This window comes from Dama dama, chromosome 28 (assembly GCF_033118175.1).
Source record: "Dama dama isolate Ldn47 chromosome 28, ASM3311817v1, whole genome shotgun sequence".
NCBI lineage: Eukaryota > Metazoa > Chordata > Mammalia > Artiodactyla > Cervidae > Dama > Dama dama.
Window position 1 is genome coordinate 57,948,308 of NC_083708.1, and position 18,637 is coordinate 57,966,944.

Genomic DNA, 18,637 nt, shown 5'->3' on the forward strand with positions numbered 1-18,637 from the left:
TCACAAATTACCGTGAACTTGACTCATGTATGCACTCATGCTAAGTCGCTTTAGTCGTGTTTGACTCTTTTCAACCCCATGGACTAGACCACCAGGCTCCTCTATCCATGGGATTCTCCAGGCAAGGATACTGGAGTAGGTTGCCATTTCCTTCTCCAGGGAATCTTCCCAACCCAGGGACCGAACCTGGGTCTCTGTGTATCCTGTTCTGACACGTGGGTTCTATACCACTAGCGCCATAAACTTGATGGTTTGCTGTAAACATTTCTTCTCCATCCTGGAGGCTGGAAGGCTGAAATCCAGGTGCTGGCAGGGCCACGTTCCCTCTGAAGGCTCCTGCCTCGCCCTGGCTTCGACGGCCTGCCCTGGTCCTTGGTGTTCCTGCCTTGTAGCTGCCTCAGCTCAGTCTCTGACCCCACTGTCTTATGGGCGTCTTCCCTGTGTGTCTTTTTTGTGTCTCTAAATTTCTCTTTCTGTGTGAGAACACGGCCCATTGGATTTAAGACCAGCCCTTAAGTCCAACACAGTATGATTTTAATCTTCTTATTCCTGTAAAGACCTTTTTCCCAAAGAACGTCACATTCACAGGTACTGGGTGGACATGAACTTGTGGAGGACTTACTGGAACTAGTAAATGTTGTTGTCCAGATTGAACAGGTTAGGAAACCAAGGCTAAGAGAGGTTAAGTAATTTGCCTAAGATGACATAGGTAGTACAGATATTTTATCTTGTTGGTGTTTTGAATTTCCAGAGCCTAGTGAAGTGCTAGGTATATAAATGCTCCATGTTTATAGAATGAATTCTGCAACTCTTACGTTGTAAGCCATCCCATACAATGTGAAGACAGTCCCTTCTTGAGTTGCCTTGTTTGTCGAGTCTGATTCCTCAGAGCAACACTAAGAGAAGCTTGCAGCTTGTCTCTCCTCCTGCTCACGTACTTTCCCCTCCCCAGGGAGAAGCTCACCTTCGCTGCTACGAGGCCATCCTCTGTTCTTATTGAGCAGCTCGCGGTGTGTGTTAGCAAAGGGGAGCCTGTGCTGCTGGTGGGAGAGACTGGAACAGGCAAAACCTCCACAGTCCAGTACTTGGCTCACATCACAGGTAACTCCGGGAGGGGACGCACTCTGCCCGAGACAGCAGATGTTTCACTTCATACTGACTGCCTTTTAAAAACTAGAGTCCAAAGGGTACTGGAACTTAAAAAGTGCCACAGCTCTATTTCCCCTGGAGATAAGCACTGGCATCTTTTTCCTTGGAGACAATGTAATCTCTCCCCCTGGAAATAACTGCTATTGACATGTGGGTATTAATTTTTTTCGGTTCTAGTCTGTGGCCTGCACATATATAGCGCTTTGGTTTTGTTTTGAAACAAATGGGATCCTTCTCTGTGTTGTGTTTAGTTAAGCACATTGGTCACCTTTAAAAACAGAACTGCCTCATTCCTATTCTGATGTCTATATTAATATTTCACACTGGGTATTTATTTAGTTCTAATTCATAGACATTGATTTACTGAAGGATTTTTTTGTTGTTGTTTTCAGTTACCTGATGCTAGAGCAGTGAATCTTTCATTCTGTCTGGGTTAGGTTAAAATTTTGAACAGTCAAGATTCCTGAAAAGAAAGTGAGGGGTCAGAGGAAGTGCACATTAAAAGATTTGCCCATGCCCATGTCCGCAAATCGTTAAGGATCACAATGGGTATTGTCAGTCATTATATTTTCAGAATAACTCTTCATACCCTTTTTCCCTTAAAGGCCACCGTTTGAGAGTTGTCAATATGAATCAGCAGAGTGACACTGCAGATTTGCTGGGAGGGTAAGGATGGTGTTAAACCATTTTCTTGTTATTTTGTGTTGATTGCTTGAGGTAAGAAACACTTCTTTCCTATCAAGCTCAGTACTAACCTTGGAAAAATGTTCAACGACTTGCCCCCCATGCCTATCCCAGCAGGATATTTATTAGTGTTTATTAAGGGCCTCTTGGGTATGTAGATGTTTCTCTTCATTTTAAAGAATTCTTGAGGTTCTTGCTCTCAGAGATCCTGCTGAGGGTGTGGGGTGGGGGCTGGAATATAAAAGTGAGTATGCAGTCAACTGTGGATCACAACAAACTGTAAAATTTTTAAAGAGATGGGAATACCAGACCACCTGACCTCCTGAGAAACCTGTATGCAGGTCAAGAAGCAACAGTTAGAACTGGACATGGAACAACAGACTGGTTCCAAATAGGAAAAGGAGTACGTCAAGGCTGTATATTGTCACCCGGCTTATTTAACTTATATGCAGAGTACATCATGAGAAACGCTGGGCTGGAGGAAGCACAAGCTGGAATCAAGAATGCCAGGAGAAATATCAATAACCTCAGATATGCAGATGACACCACCCTTATGGCAGAAAGTGAAGAGGAACTAAAGAGCCTTTGGAGAAAGTGAAAGAGGAGAGTGAAAAAGTTGGCTTAAAACTCAGCATTCAGAAAGCTAAGATCATGGCATACGGTCCCATCACTTCATGGCAGATAGATGGTAAACAACGAAAACAGTGACAGACTTTATTTTGGGGCTCTAAAATCACCGCAGATGGTGACTGCAGCCATGAAATTAAAAAACGCTTGTTCCTTGGATGAAAAGTTATGACCAACCTATACAGCATATCAATAAGCAGAGATTGATAAACAGAGATTGTCTGGTCAAAGTTGTGGTTTTTCCAGTAGACATGTGTGGATATGAGAGTTGGGCTATAAAGAAAGCTGAGCGCCAAAGAATTGATGCTTTTGAACTGTGGTGTTGGAGAAGACTCTTGACAGTCCCTTGAACAGCAAGGAGAGCCAGCCAGTCCATCCTAAAGGAAATCAGTCCTGAATATTCAGGAAGGACTGAGGCTGATGCTGAAACTCCAACACTTTGGCCACCTGATGCAAAGAACTGACTCATTTGAAAAGACCCTGATGCTGGGAAAGATTGAAGGCGGGAGGAGAAGGGAACGATAGAGAATGAGTTGGTTGGATGGCATCACTGACTCGATGGACATGAGTTTGAGCAAGCTCCAGGAGTTGGTGATGGACAGGGAAGCCTGGTGTGCTGCAGTCCATGGGGTTGCAAATTAGTCAGACACGACTGAGCAACTAAACTGAACTGAATGCCGTTAAGTAATATTTATCTGAAGAGTATGTTCTTGAGTTATGCCACTTTCAAGCGAGACTCTCCTGCAGTTTGATTATCTCTAAAAGGTTAAGTAGCTTCCACTTGGTTAAATGGAACTTCACTGTGGTCAATTAAATGCCCTTCTTCCTTTTGATGTTTTTGAATATGTTGGTTTTTGAACAATTTTAATCTGTGCTGAAGGCTGTAAAACTGGATAGATGCTATTGGCATACCTTATGTTGAATGATGCTAGAATCTGTCCCATTAATTCTAAACAGTTGCTTGCACAAATCCTTAAAAGCAAAGAACAATAGAACTTGTTTTTCTTTTTTCTCTTTATAGTGTCTATGAGAAGCTCTTTTTTTTTTTTTTTTTTACGAGAAGCTCTTTATTTACTTTTTTTTTTAAGGCACTTTATACTGTGGCATTATTTTTACTTTTGCTCTTTCCAGTCTCATATCCCTGCCTGCTCTGGGTGGAGTGCTGGTGTGGAATCCTGCTTCTTCTGTGCTTCTCAGTTTCTTTCCCTCCCGACCCTTAAATTCCGCTCCACACACACCTTGGCAGTGTATTTTAAATCTCTGTCCTGTCCTAAAACCTGTCAGCTGAGACCTGGCCTCTCTCACTGCCGTTCTTCTTTCACTGTTTCTCCTCAGTGGTCCGTTCCACTTTGCTTTTATATCACTTCTGTTCCGTTAACTGACAGTCTCCCCTTTCCCTCGCTGTGGCACTTGCAGTGTGTTCTTAGTAATAAATGGAATCTGTTATTTAACTAGTATGTCTATGGTTGTTTAGTTGCTCAGTCGTGTCCAACTCTTAGCAACCCCCTGGACTGTCAACTGCCAGGCTCCTCTGTCCATGCGATTTTCCAGGCAAGAACACTGGAGTGGGTTGCCATTTCCTTCTCCAAGTGTGTCTGTACTACTGTCTGTTTCTACTCTCTATTCTGTAACGCTCTACAGTTGAGTATAGCTAACACAGATGGCATTGTTCTTGTGCTAATTGAACACAGGCTGTATCAGTCTCTTTTAAGAATCTGTAGTGTTATATCAGCCATTGCAAATAGTGTTTTCTCCTTTAATTCCTTTTTTTTTAAATGCAAGTAGTTTTAATTGTAGGGAGTACATTGTGACCTGATGCAATTGATAATACAAAAGGTTGAAATCACAATGTGGTAACTGGAATTTTATTTTTGGTGCTAACTTGATAGTAGGTTAGCGTCAGTAATCGAAAGAAAACTTAGGTACAGTTCAGTTTTTGTATGGCCGGAAGTATGCCTTGTTTCTGCCCTTTTGTGTTACTGGCAAGTGGTGTGTACATCACATCTTTTAATCTGTATCTTAGATGTGTGAGGGACTGCTTAAGAATCTTTGTGTATAAAATTCGAACAACAATAATGATTTTATTAATTAAAAGGCAGTGGTATGGAAAACAGAGCAGTGGGTAGGGAGAAGAGGTACAGAAAGCTTCATAGTTCTATTTTGGGAATGTGTGGTTAGTTTTATCTAACTATGAAACTGGTTTTATATTTTGTATTAATTAAACATATTTTGCATTTATCAAATACTATGGTGAAAGATAAAAGAAATTTATAGTCTTAATTAGTCTGACTTGCAAATCTGGATCCTTTTGATTGATTTTTTGAGAAGTTATAACTAAGGATAAATACATTTTGTAAGAATAAGGCCTTCAAGGCCATCAGGCACTTGAGCTGCATTCCTGCAGATTGCCTTGTGAATTTTGTTTGCATATGTACCCACTTATTTTTTTGATTGACGTTAGTGTGGTATATCTTTCCCCTTGCTTTTAGCTCATTTTTATCATTCTATTTCAAGTAGATTCTGGTAAATAGCACATAGACCTACAGATTACCTGGGAGAAGAGACGTAAACCAAATTCCAACAGCACTGGGTTGGAGGGAGCTTATGGGACTCTGTAGAAAAGAGCGGATGATACAGAGGACGTAGATGAAGCAGATAAAACCATTCCAGAAAACGGAAGCCTACGCTAAATGGCAAATCACAGAACACACGGGTTCACAGTGTGGAGATGGAGCTGGGAGGGCAGCCTCTGGAGTAGACGGATATAGAGACGCGGAGGGGTCCTTGGAGACGTCACCAATTCTGGAAAGCAAAAATGAGAGGAGAATTAAAGATCTCACAGAAGCAGAAATAAGATGGCCAACCTGCGTTCTCCTCTAAGCCCCTCGAGGAACCATCACCCATTAAGGAGACTGGTCAGGAGACACCAGGGCACAGTGCCTGTTCTCAGACCCAGAGCCCTGACCCCAAATGAGGGGAGGTGTCCGCCTTTTCAGTTGCTCATCACGTGCTTCCATGTGTGGGCATTTGGAGAGTCATTTTCTTTTGTTCTGGTCATTTTCAAGTGAACTCTTGTTTGTGGTCTCCATGTATCATGTGTGTAATAGGTAGACCCTGAGTGACGGTCCATGAGGGCCAGGTGGTCCAGACCTCCTTCTCTTGGCCTTCAGGTTGACCCTGAGGCGACCTTTCCAAAGATACCTTGGAAACTCTAGCCTGTAACAGTTCATCCTTTGATTTATCAGTTCACCCTGGTTGACAAGTCGGTTTCCATTGAGTGTTTTTGTTTATTTTTATTTTCAGCAAGCTGTATATATATATGTTCATTTTCTCCATCATTTGAAGCATTTATTGACTTAACCAGCCAATATGCCTTCAGTTTTAAATGAACAAGCTTTTTTCTTAAGGAGCCCAGACTAATTTGAAATATAAAGCCATTTCTTTCATGAATTCAGTTCACCGAGCTAGTTACTAGTAGTAACTAGTAGTAATTGTAACAGGTTGCTCCTCAGTGGCATTCCTGTGCCAGGCACTGTTTTTACCTGTGTTCACTCACTCAGCCGTCTTAACAACCTGCTCATTATTCCCGTTGACACACACGGGACCTGAGGCTCACAAGGACTCAGTGGCTTGTTCAAAGTAATGACTAGTCTGTGACTTGAACCCAGCAGTCTGCCTGAGCATCTACCTTCTTAATCATCACTCTGCTGCCTCAGTTAGCTTTGAATCCCATTTATTCCCTCATCTTTAAGACTAGCTATTTTATTTAAACTGCATTTGTATTTTGCTTAATTTCTTAACATTGCACTGTTGACATTCTGGCTCATCGTCCTCTGCCTAGTCCAGAGTTTAGGGCTTTCCTCTTTGCTTCTCCTCCTGCCTCTCTTTGGTAGATGGCCGTGATTCTGTGATAGTGTGATCAGATTACATCACTCTCTTCCTCACTGACTTCAGTCCATGCGGAATGCACTACAAACCCTTCCTCGCCTCTCACGGGCCCTTCTCTCTCTCCTTCCTTCAGCCCTGCTGCCTGGCCAGCCATGCTCCCCTCCGTGTTTCTGGTTGCTCTGCGACCTCGCCTGCCACCCAGAGGTGTTTACTTAGCCAAACCCTTTCCTGTTTGATTGCCTTCGAATTCCCATCTTTAACACAGCCTCCTCTGACTGTCACAGCTAAAGTACTAAAATTCTTCTTTGACCCCTCTGCTTTCATTTCATCTCCTGGCATACCAGCTTCCACTTGATATTCTATACTAGTAAGTGTCTTCCTCTGTTGTCTTTTTGGTTAGATTGCAAGTTCCTGAGGGGCAAGAGTGGCATGAGTGGAGTAAAGGAATGTTTTTACTAATTAACGGGTCAGTGCTTACTGGGAAGCGAAGTTGAGTCTGTGAAGTTCTGCTTTTCTCTGGAATCAGCCTCTTCCCTGTAGATGCTCAGGGTCAGGGCACTGGGTTCGGGTGTCTCATTGTTCCTCCTCACAGGCCAGAGACTAAATAGTATCCACGATTCTCCAATTGTACTTGCCTGTTTTGAAACACTTTGATACTGTTTCGGTTCTCAAATTATCTTTCTTGGAAATAAAATTGACATTATCATCCTTGAATTGTAGTATTTCGTATCCTAGCTGCAGAAAATTGTATGCTTGATCTTGTCTAATCTTCCAGAATGATTAGTGCTGCTTGGGCAACTTAAGTCTAGCCAGAGCAGTGTTTCTTGACTCTTATTAACCTCTCCCCACCCCCAGTAGTAAATTAAATTTTAATTTAAATGAATTCCCTAATTCCCCACCCAGAAAAATAAAATGCTAAGAAATAAAAAAGAATCTTAATACTCAGAAATAAATAGTTGAGCCTTGGAGGGTCACAAACCATTGCAACATCTTAAAAAAACATTTTTTTTTTTACTGTCCCCCTCCCCCAATTTTAATCTCTTTGGGAGCAGTCTCTTCCTCCACCCCACCATTGACAAGGCATGATGTTAAAGTAAGTACAAGACGCTTAAGTAAATCAATTTCAGATGTTATATTTTTTCCTAAAATATCTCAAAAACATTTTGGTCACTCTTAATAAAATATGGTTTATCATTAAATATACATGATGATTATTTGAATGTGTTAGTAAAATAAATGACATGCCTCTCACTACCCAGTTTGGAATTTCAAATTTTTTCATAATTTGGTTATCTAATACTAGTGTTTACCGTAGACCCTTCAAACACATGGAGTGGAAAAAATAGATCACAATCTAAAACTTTAACATAGATTTTTAAGTATTTTGCTATTGTTTCTGATTTTGATGAGAAGAAATCTTACACCTATTCCTGTTTTCTTAAGTATGCTTCCCAGTTTCTGTTAGCTTCAGAAGTTTGTGAATCACATACCTACCTTTTGTTTTCAGTTATAAGCCAGTGGACCAGAAGCTTATTTGGCTGCCTTTACGGGAGGCATTTGAAGAACTCTTTGCTCAGACGTTTTCGAAGAAGCAGAACTTTACGTTCTTAGGACACATTCAGACGTGTTATAGGCAGAAACGGTGGCAAGATCTCCTGAAGCTGATGCAGCACGTGCACAAGTCAGCTGTCGGCAAGGACGGGACGGAGAGGGAGACGGGTAGGTGGCAGCCCAGGCCGCTGGTGGGGGTCCCTGGCTGGAGTCTGAGAGCAGATGAGGAGAAGAGTGTGGCGGAGTGAGGCAGCGTGGAGTTAGGGGTTGCGGGGACTTAGGGCGAACGTGGCTGACTCTGAAGCGTTGCTGCGCCTGGGACTCAGCACGATTTCTGTAGAAGTCAGTGGCTGCCGGTGTCGATGGACAAGTACCACTTAGTGGTCAGTAAGGCACGTATGCTTAGAAGAGGCTATTCCAGAAAACTGCATTCCACAGTGAATGGGGCTTTTGGTGGCTTAGTTATCCTGTCTACTTTCTCATCTATAAAATGGGAATAGTGAGAATTAAGTGAGTTATCTGATGCATATGCATATAAATGAACTGGCTAGTATAGTGGCCGCATATGGTTGGAATTCTGTAAGCATTTGGACTTAATTTTTTACACTTCTAAGATGTGATTTTTGTGTGTGTTTTGTTAATTATGTGGTTTTTTTAAGTTATATATATTATGACTCAAAATGTATTTTTAATTCTTGTCTTTATTCTTCTCTAGGGTCACTACTAAAAGAGAAGTGGGAAGCATTTGGTCTGAGACTCAACCATGCCCAACAACAGATGAAAATGACTGAGAATGCCCTATTGTTTGCATTTGTAGAGGTATTTTGCTTTGATTGCTGAGGTTAAGGGAATGTTGGTTTGATGCAAAATGCAAGTTAAAGAGGCTGCTGTTCTGTCTTCTCTTCATGTTGACATTTTAGGGCTTGTTGTTTAGAATAGTAAACACTTAAAGAATTCTTTGCGGGGGGTTAAATGTCTTTTTATAGACGTGATAAAGTCTTTTTTATATAATTTAAGATTTTAATTAACTTTGGCGCTGTTGGACCTTCCCTGCTGCCTGGGCTTTCCTCGCGTTGCAGCGGTGGGGGATCCTCTCCAGATGCGGCGCCCGGGCTCCTCGCCATGGCGGCCCCCCTTGCTGTGGCGGCCCCCTTGCTGCGGGGCTCGGGCTCCGGCTGCCAGCCTCAGGTGTGGCCCCGGGCTCCTCGCTGTGGCGGCCCCCTTGCTGCGGGGCACGGGCTCTGGCTGCCAGGCCTCAGGTGTGGCTCCGGGCTCCAGAGCCCAGGCTCAGCACTTACGGTGCCAGGGCTTAGTTGCTCTGTGGCCTGTGGGGTCTCCCCGGGTCAGGGGTTAAACCCACGTCTCCTCCATCGGCAGGCGGACTCTTCTCCACGGAGCCCCCAGGGAAGCCCAAAACTGTAGTGTTCGTGAGCACTGTCATTATTATTTTGTAAGATGCAGTTGAGGATAATTAGTGAATCTTTTATTGTTTTGTAGCTGTGTTTGTATTTGTGGGTGGGAGGTGGGTTTGGATCCATTCATGTGGGGCTACGTTTTTGATTCCAATGCGTTAGTAGTTGTACTGTTTTCTGTCCTGTGACCTTGCAGGATCAGTGTACTTGAATACTTGGGACTTAAGTTTTTTTATATTTTTTAAAAGAAAATCATGGGAGTCTTCAGACTTCACCCTAAGGGTGATGCAGGAATCTTACTTGAGATTATGTCTTAATGAGGAGAGGTCCCTCAACCATATATCTGTTGTTGTGGAGAATTTAGCCATCAGCACTTCATCTTATTATAATTGTTTCTAAAATAACCAAAGAAATTATCAAGTGCTGTCAAAATAGGGTTTATACCTATTTCATGACTTGGCATCGCACTGAAGTTTTGTACATTTGGTCATTTTTTGTTTTTTTTTTTTACTTATAGAAGATTCTTTGTTAGGATCACCATGAAAGCAAAAGTATAAAGCATTTAAATAACACCAAAACAGTTCAGGTTCTGATATGTCAGTTGAACAGATTATAAGGTTTATTTTCAGTGCTTTTGAAAATAGAACTTCAAGAGATAAAGTCAGGAAGAGAGATTCATTTTGACATTCTTCAGAAACGGTGAAGGCTCTGTATTACAGCCACTGCACACTCAGTCATTTATCTTTTCTTGGTGTAGGTACTTACAACCTCACCCTGTGTTTATTTTGGTTGCTTTTAGTAGCCATTTGGGTGCTTTTAAACATCTGAATACATTGTAAGTTTTTATTTACCTCACCACCCATATAAGGCAGTGGTCTAGTTTATTGCATCTCACTCTTAGGCTCAAAGAGATACTTCTTTGACCTTTTTGGACATTTGAAGAAAGTCAGCTTGACCTCAGCTCGGCAGCCAGTTGGCGCCGTCGGCATCAAGGCATGAGCCCGTCAGGCAGGAGCAGCTCTAACCCTGCTCTCAGAACTGCTGTGCTGAGTGTGTCTGTACCCAGATCCTTGACATTTGATTTCATCTTCTAGGGTGCTTTAGCTCAGGCCGTGAAGAGAGGAGAGTGGATTTTGTTGGATGAGATTAACCTGGCTGCTCCAGAAACTTTAGAATGTCTGAGTGGTTTACTTGAAGGCTCCTCTGGCTCCCTGGTGTTACTGGATCGAGGAGACACAGGTAGGTCTTTATCCTCCTGGGACTGGGCTTGCCGCGAGGCCTTTTGACCCCTTTAAAGTAGTATTCTTTCAGTTAGGCAGATTGCAAGGGCTTCTCAGTGTGATTTATTTATTCTGTAGATAGTAATTTTATGCAGAGTCTTACTGTTAGGTGTTAAAGGGAATGTAAAAAATAAAATAATTTGTCAAAGCATTTGGATAGTGGATAATAAAGCATGCAAAGTGACAAAATACACACTGGTGAATAGGTGATGAAACATAAATGGCCTGGACAACCACGCCATAAGAGATGGTGGAATGGCAGCTTAAAATTAGGTTGTATACATAGATCTGGAAACTGATTTCAGTGGGGTTTCACCAAAGGCAGAGATGGTTGAGCAGCCAGTAGCACCCTTGCTGAGCCTTGAGGCAGAGTGATTCACCTGGGGGCTCGGTGGAGTTAGTCTTACCCCATCACTTACAAGTTGTTGAGAAGTTATAGTTTTCTTTTAACAGAACCACTGGTTCGTCACCCCGACTTCCGTTTATTTGCTTGTATGAATCCAGCAACTGATGTAGGCAAAAGAAATCTCCCGCCAGGAATAAGAAACAGGTAAGGGGACATGGCCTGGTACCTGTAGGCAGTTTTAAAGTTGAGTTCTCTTGATTTATTGATTGGTAGTAGTAACATAATCAACCCTCATAACAATGCTGGAAATTTCTTGACTGCTGATAGAGGAATCTTCTTACTTGTCATATTTTTCTTTCTATAAGTGGTAGGAATACAGAAAACTCCCGAACAATAGGGATTTTTTTCCTTTGGGTAGTTAATTTGACATTTAATGTTAGTTAATCCATTTGATGACTCATGGATATTGCTGAAAACAAAAATCTTTCCTTCTTCAAATAGCCCTTTGGCTATTAGAAAACCTTCATATAAGGAAATAACAGTATCTCATGCAACGACATAAGTGCATCTTAGGGTGAGTCCTTTTGGATGAGGCTAACGATTTGTAAAAGGACATTAAATTTCAGTTTTCATCATTAAACACTGAGTAACAGGGACAAGATTTTGATGTATGTAGCATTGGGAAAAGATAAATCAGCTTGTTTGTTGTTGGTAACCTGTTGAATCTGAGTTTTAAAATAGTGTTAAAACTTTATTAAATCTTTTCCACATTATAAAATAATAAAATAGTAATAATAAAAGCTTGGGCAAATTTTATCAACCATGAGTTGTATTTTCCTTTGCTACAACTATTAATTTCTGATGTTGAGGGGACTTTGTTGTTGTTGTATGTACGCCTTGTTACATGTAGTTGTGACCAAGAACGCATGCTGAGATTAGGAATAAGGATGTGTGTTCAGTCACTCAGCCGTGTCCAGCTCCTTTGCAACCCCAGGGGCTGCAGCCCACCGGGTTCCTCTGCCCATGGAATCTCCCAGGCAAGGATACTAGAGTAGGGTTGCCATTTCCTACCCCAGGGGACCTTCCCAACACAGGGGTCAAACTTGCGTCTCCTGTGCCTCCTGCATTGGCAGGCAGGTTCTTTATCACTGCGCCTCCTGGGAAGCCCAAGAATGAGGAAGAATAAGCCTTATTTTTGTAGCTGTTTTTGCAAGGGCTGTGTGATTTTTGTCTCACAGTAGTAGTAGTTGTAGTGTGGATTTTTGGTAACAGTTTTGTTATTTTCTATTTTGTTATGATCAGTCTGTATCTCAAGTTGAAAGGCTTTCATAATTCATATTACAGGTGGGTAAAATGAGTTGACATAACTATTGTCTTGTGTTTTTGTTTTGTTAATATAGATGTATTAACTTCCTCAATATGGCAATAATGGAATAATTATCTTACAGGTTCACAGAACTTTATGTAGAAGAATTAGAAAGTAAAGAAGACTTACAGATTCTTATTGTGGATTATCTGAAAGGCTTGAGTGTGAATAAGAACACAGTGCAAGGAATCATAACGTGAGTTCTCTCTGGTTTCTCTTTATAAACTTTTCCTCTGAACAGAAAAATATGTGCCTCATGCATATAAACTTTCTTCTTTTGCTTCTAACAAGAGAAGACTGATGGAAGGATTATTTAGACTTTATTTTTAAAGTTGGACACAATGGACTCCCTTGGATTTTCCTAAGGAGGCTACTGAGTTGGCCGAAATGTTCATTTGGGTTTTTCTGTAAGATGGTAGAGAAAAACTCAAACAAACTTTTTGGCCAATGTAGTACATACAGAGCTTATAAATCACTGCCTATGAAAATATGTAACCAATAATACTCTCCCAGTTAATTCTGTATTCACAGCTGAGAGTTTGAGTCCTTGGAGGATTCAAATTCTTCGAGGAGATATAAACAGTATTTTGATCTGTCTTGTTGAAATCCTTTGTGCAGTTTGCATATTAGCCATAGAAGTGGAGAAAGCTTGATATAATTGATTGGGTCTGGTTTGGAATTAGTAGGGCTTAGCTGAATGATGTATAGCGTGGTGATATGGCTTGGTGCTTTTAATTTGAGTCTCTTTCCTCTTTTTCGTATGCCATTTAGAAAGGGTACAGTCTGTGTATCAGACACCCTGGATTCTAGTGCTGGCTCTGTCTGACTAATTCTGTCATCTGGGGCATGTCACTTAATTTTCCCTGTGTCCCTAAAGTGAAAGATACATAAAGGTTTTGAAGTCAGATCATGTTAGTGTTTTACTTTGCTTTTCATGCTTTGCTCCTTTTTTTAAAAAAATGTAAATAGTTATTGAGTCGCTTAGGTGCTAGGAGTACAGCTGTAAATAAGAGAGAATCTTTGTTCATTTCATGGAGCTTTAATACTGCAGGTGAAGATAACAAAGAGAGATGTATTGTTATTTTTGGTTGTGATAAGCGAAGAAAAATAACACATAAAATGTCAGTTAAAAAATAAGACATGGAGCCCTGTTTTAAATAGGTTAGTCAAGGAGACATTTGTCACAGGGCTTTGGAATGGTTTGTCACACCACAGTTTAAAATCTGAGCACTTTTGTTGGCCGGGATAGTGCAGATACTCAGAGAGCTGGGGTGAAGCCGTGCGGCCCTTACACATGCTGATAGTACAGGAGGTGCCTGCTCCGTACATAGAAACTCACCCTGGAGTGCAGATTCTTTCTGCAAGAGAAAGGATAGCTAGCTAGATTGGCAAGAGGCAAGCCAGATCCCATTTGGGCAAGAACCTGAGTTTTATCTCTGACACACACTTGGTTATGATTGATTTTGTGGTATCTCCTTATGAATTTTCATGAATTTTTGACTTTTGCATTTGATGTTTCCATCTGAAATTTCTTCCATTTTGCCATCTTCTGAACATCTGAAGTATGTGGTAATGAAAATAGAAATGGTCCCCGATCATCAGGCATTTTACGACTTTGTCACTGTTGGTTATAGCTGTATCTGTAGACTTTAAAAAACACCATGACTTTTTTTTTCTGTGTGCTTGGCCATCATCACTGGAATTTATACAGGGATTTCACTTGACTCTCATATTAATGTCAACTCTGGAACCCTGTGTTAGGATTCAAGAGATTCTTAGTAAGTACCTCTGAAATCTCCCTGTCTTTTTCTTAATAGTCAGAGATTTCTCACCTCTCTCCTCGTTCCATCCTGAAGGAAATTGATCCATCTTCATTTTACTATTTTTGATGGCAAGTTTTATGTAAGCTTGGCCACCTAATCTATAAAAATGACTTTTGGCCCTTCTGTAGAAGAAACAGGAACAAGAGCAAAATAGCAACACTTAATGGTTACTGAAATAAATCTGAACTGCATCCTGTTTGTAGCTTCTACACAACTGTGAGGAAAGAGTCTGGAACAAAACTGGTGGACGGGACCGGCCACAGACCTCACTACAGCCTTCGGACTCTGTGTAGGGCCCTGCGCTTTGCAGCTTCCAATCCATGTGGCAGCATCCAGCGCTCGCTCTATGAGGTCTGTGCACGGTCTGTGTGGGGGGAGCGGGGCGTGGGCATGCCCTGGGAAGGGGGGCATGGGGATGCAGGTGCCCAGTCTGTGTGTGCTTCCGTCAGACGAGCCCAGAATGTTTCATCCTGGAATCCTTACCTACCGTTCGCCTTTTTCTACCGTTGCAACACGTTTAGAAGTTGTTCTGCGCACCACCACCACCCGAGAGGTTGAATTGTGTTCTTGGAATAAGTTGGTCTCTTATTACAGAAGAATAACTACTGTTGTGTGTATTTGTGTTTTTTCTAGGGCTTTTGTTTGGGTTTCTTAACACAACTTGACAGGGCATCACACCCAATCGTTCAGAAGCTCATTTGTCAACACATTGTCTCTGGCAACGTAAAAAGTCTGCTGAAGCAGGTGGGTTCTTGTTTCATCTTTTTCTAAAATTTTATTTACTTGGCTTCGCGGTGTCTCTGTCGCTCTGTGCAGGCTTCCTCTCGCCGCGGTGGGCAGGGGCTGCTCTTGGTTGCAGCGCACAGACTCTCCTTGCAGGGGCTCCTCTTGTTCCGAGCACAGGCTCCAGGCGCGTGGGCCCGAGAGCACCGACCCAGGGGTCGTGGTGTGGGGACTTCCAGGACCGGGGATTGAACCCGTGTCTCCTGCCTTGGCAGGTGGATTCTTAGACACTGTACCACTGGGAAAGTCCTCTTTTCTGATTTTTGATGTAACATAAATGACAGGTAGAAATAGCAGATTGTTAGCTGTTTGGGTTTTTTGTTTTTTTTTTTTAACAAAACTTGTTTGTAATTATAAAAGCAGTTTATCCCACAAACACTAGATAGTATCTTAGACTCTAAGATAGTACCTTAGGTGGTGAGAAGTCATGGTAATCTTACTCTTTGGAGAGTTAAGCCCTACAGATTGACCTTTCCTTCTAAATCATATATATGTGTGTATATATAATTCGTTAAATAGTTTTTATATATCAAACTCTGCTATCTGTGTGTGTGTAGCTTCAGCAAGGTGAGTTCTAACACAGGCGTGGCCCACTGTATTGCGTTTGCTCTGACGTATCTCTCCGACGTTGCAGTGTTTACAGATTGAGGGTTTGTGGGACCCTGTGTTGTCAGTTGGCGGCTAGCACTTTTTAGCAATAGAGCATTCTTAAATTTGAGCATTTACATTTTTTAGACGCATTATCGCATGCTTACTAGATTGTGGTACAGCGTAAACATAACTTTCATATGCACTGAGAAACCAAAATTTTGTGTAACTGTCTTTATTGCAATATTGACTTTACTGCCATGGTCTGGAATTCAGCCTGGAAAATCTTTAGGGTATGCCTGTATATATCTAATATATAAAAGGAGACCATCTCATAAGAATGTTCTGTAGCTTCCTTCTTAGTCTCACTATATCCTAGATGTATTTTTAATGTTTGTACCAGAAATCACTGTAAGTGACATGCTTCCTGATTGTCACTTAGCATTTCATCAGAAGCTTACGCCATAATTTATTGGCACACCTCCCTTTTGATCAGTGGTTGGACTTGTTTTCCCCCCCTTTCCTTTTCGTTTTTCTGTTACACACGAGTACCATTTCAGTTCGACAGAGGGAATCACAGGATGTGTGGGACTGAAGGAGGCTGATAGAAACTGGCTCACCACTGTCTTGTTCACCTGTCAGTTGCTCTCTCTTTAGGAAGAAAGGGCCATTGGGACTTGGGGGGACTTGGATTCAATGTTTTTTCCTTTTGAAAAATTATGCAAGTAACATATGAATATATACTTTGGTTAAACTGTGAAAACATTGAGATAAGACTCAAGCTTGCTTTGGTTATCTCAATACAATCCCCCTGCACTTATTTTTCGTATGTGTTCCTCATAGTTACACATGATGGAGGCTTAACAGTTCTTTTTTCTTGCGGCTCTTCTGCCCAACTGAGGAGTCCTTAAAAGCAGTGCCTACAATTATGGCTTCAAGTCAGGAGGCTTAAAGAGCACTTTCTGTAGCTATATATGTGACCACTACTTTGCCATTCTCAGAGATCAGAAATGATCGTTGTGTATAAATCAGCTTAACTTGCACCACATCTTTAAAAGATTATGCCTTTACTACAGTATTATTCTTAACAAGTTAGTTTCTCTGGGGGGTTGCTTTTATTTTTGATGTCTTCCAGGGGATCCAGAATTTAGTGGTATAACCCCATCCCCGCAGTACAACTCTGGCCTTGTTTGGGGAATGTGGTTTACATGAAACACATATTTTTGATGAAAATGGTTGATTAGAGTGAGAATTTTCATAGATGAGAGAAGAGAACTGAGTCATAAACTATCTGAGAAATTATTTTGATTTAAGTGCCCCCCAAATCTACCTACCCCATGTGAGTTTTAAGACCAGTACATGTCACCATTTTGTTGTCATTCCTCAAAGTAATTTTATTTTCATGTCCATCTGTGGATTTTGATGTTGGAGGCACCCAGAACAAGGCAGCGTGCTTGGCGACAGGTCTCTTCCCACTCGCCGTGCCTCTCTGAGAGCGCCGTGGCTGTGTGGGACTGGGCTTTATTCCTCTGACCCTTGTGTCTTTCAGCCTATTCCAGAACCGAAGGGAGGCAGGCTCATCCAGGTGGAAGGGTACTGGATTTCGGTGGGAGACAAGGAGCCTGCGATAGACGAGACCTACATCCTCACGCCCTCCGTCAAGCGGAACCTGAGGGACATCGTCCGCGTGGTCTCTGCAGGGTGTGTGGCCTTCCTCTCACTGCCCTGGTGTCTGCCCGGCACAGGCAGTGCTCAGGGTCTAGTCTTGCTTCCTTAACTTTCAGAGAGCTTTCCTGTTACTCATTCGCTGAGTGAGTGAGTACCTTCTAAAGTCAGTCCTGCCGCTTTTCACCTGGCGCAAAGCACCATTTCTAGTTGTACCATTTGGTGGGAGCAGTACCTGTGCAGATAATTTTCGCGATTATTAAGATTGCCTTTTAGTATTTTGCTGATGGATACTCATCACCTATTATTTGTTAATGAGTAGTAGCTAGTCCCACTCACTGTTTCTTACTAGTGCAAGAGGGGCTGGGATTACTTTCTTAGTAGTTTCTCAGTAACTATTTTTATATAGAAACTGCTCAGGGCTTAAGAAATATTCCATTCATAGTGCATAGGTGTATAATAACGTTCTCTTAGGATATTAAGTGTTATAGTCTTTCTTTTTTTTTAATGCTACATGATTTAATTCTGGTTTCTGTCTTTTCTAAACTGCTTTACTGGTTGATCTTTTTAAAGAACCTATCCAGTGCTGATTCAGGGAGAGACATCAGTGGGTAAAACAAGCCTGATCCGGTGGCTGGCCGCAGCTTCTGGTAACCATTGCGTGCGTATTAACAACCACGAGCACACGGATATTCAAGAGTATATTGGCTGTTACACATCTGACTCCTCAGGGAAGCTTGTGTTTAAAGAAGGTAGGATTATTATTCTGTTCCATGGATTTCCTCAAGTAGTCTTTAGCCTTTTCAGCTGAGGCACATGGATGCCCTAACGGCTGGTTTTTCTTCCTGCCGGGGCTCTGTGACAGATCAGTGGTGATGGCTAGGGCTGATGCTTCCTTTGGGCCACACTCATCTTGTCAGCTGCAGACAGGACTAGGGCCTGGTTTTGAAGAGAGTAAGTTTCCTTGATATTTAACACCACAGATTGTTTTGAGACATGACTAGCTGCAGAGAGTAATTTGCTTTGAAATTTAGCAATAATCTAGGAATCGTTGACTGGTATGTAAACGTTGGACCAATTTATGCACTGATTCTCATAATTTGTTTCCCCTAAGGTGTTCTTATTGATGCTATGAGGAAGGGCTATTGGATTATCTTAGATGAGTTAAATTTGGCCCCCACCGACGTGTTAGAGGCGCTGAACAGACTGCTGGACGACAACCGCGAGTTGCTCGTGACGGAGACACAGGAGGTCGTGAGAGCGCACCCTCGCTTCACGCTCTTTGCTACCCAGAACCCCCCGGGGCTCTACGGGGGCAGGAAGGTGAGCAGCTTGCCGCGTCACTCCTGGTGGCCACCACGGCATCTGAGTCTCCTTGGTGAGGCTGTGTTTTTACCTCTGCTGAAGGACTTTTCTTTTTATGGTGAGTGACAGCGCCTCCATTCTGGAAATTAGATGCAAAGGCCCTCTTTATC

At 42.1% G+C, this 18,637-nt stretch overlaps 1 protein-coding gene across 1 annotated transcript in view; it reads left to right on the plus strand.

Annotated features, from left to right (window-relative positions):
- MDN1 (midasin AAA ATPase 1) overlaps positions 1–18,637 on the plus strand; it is a 135,355-nt gene that overhangs the window by 32,606 nt on the left and 84,112 nt on the right. The window contains exons 14-25 of the mRNA XM_061131721.1: positions 953–1,101; positions 1,755–1,815; positions 7,856–8,067; positions 8,615–8,718; positions 10,406–10,550; positions 11,045–11,141; positions 12,386–12,499; positions 14,330–14,477; positions 14,760–14,870; positions 17,047–17,198; positions 17,736–17,914; positions 18,277–18,485. Coding sequence (XP_060987704.1) covers positions 953–1,101; positions 1,755–1,815; positions 7,856–8,067; positions 8,615–8,718; positions 10,406–10,550; positions 11,045–11,141; positions 12,386–12,499; positions 14,330–14,477; positions 14,760–14,870; positions 17,047–17,198; positions 17,736–17,914; positions 18,277–18,485 — 1,681 coding nt within the window. The remainder of the gene's footprint in view (positions 1–952; positions 1,102–1,754; positions 1,816–7,855; positions 8,068–8,614; positions 8,719–10,405; positions 10,551–11,044; positions 11,142–12,385; positions 12,500–14,329; positions 14,478–14,759; positions 14,871–17,046; positions 17,199–17,735; positions 17,915–18,276; positions 18,486–18,637) is intronic.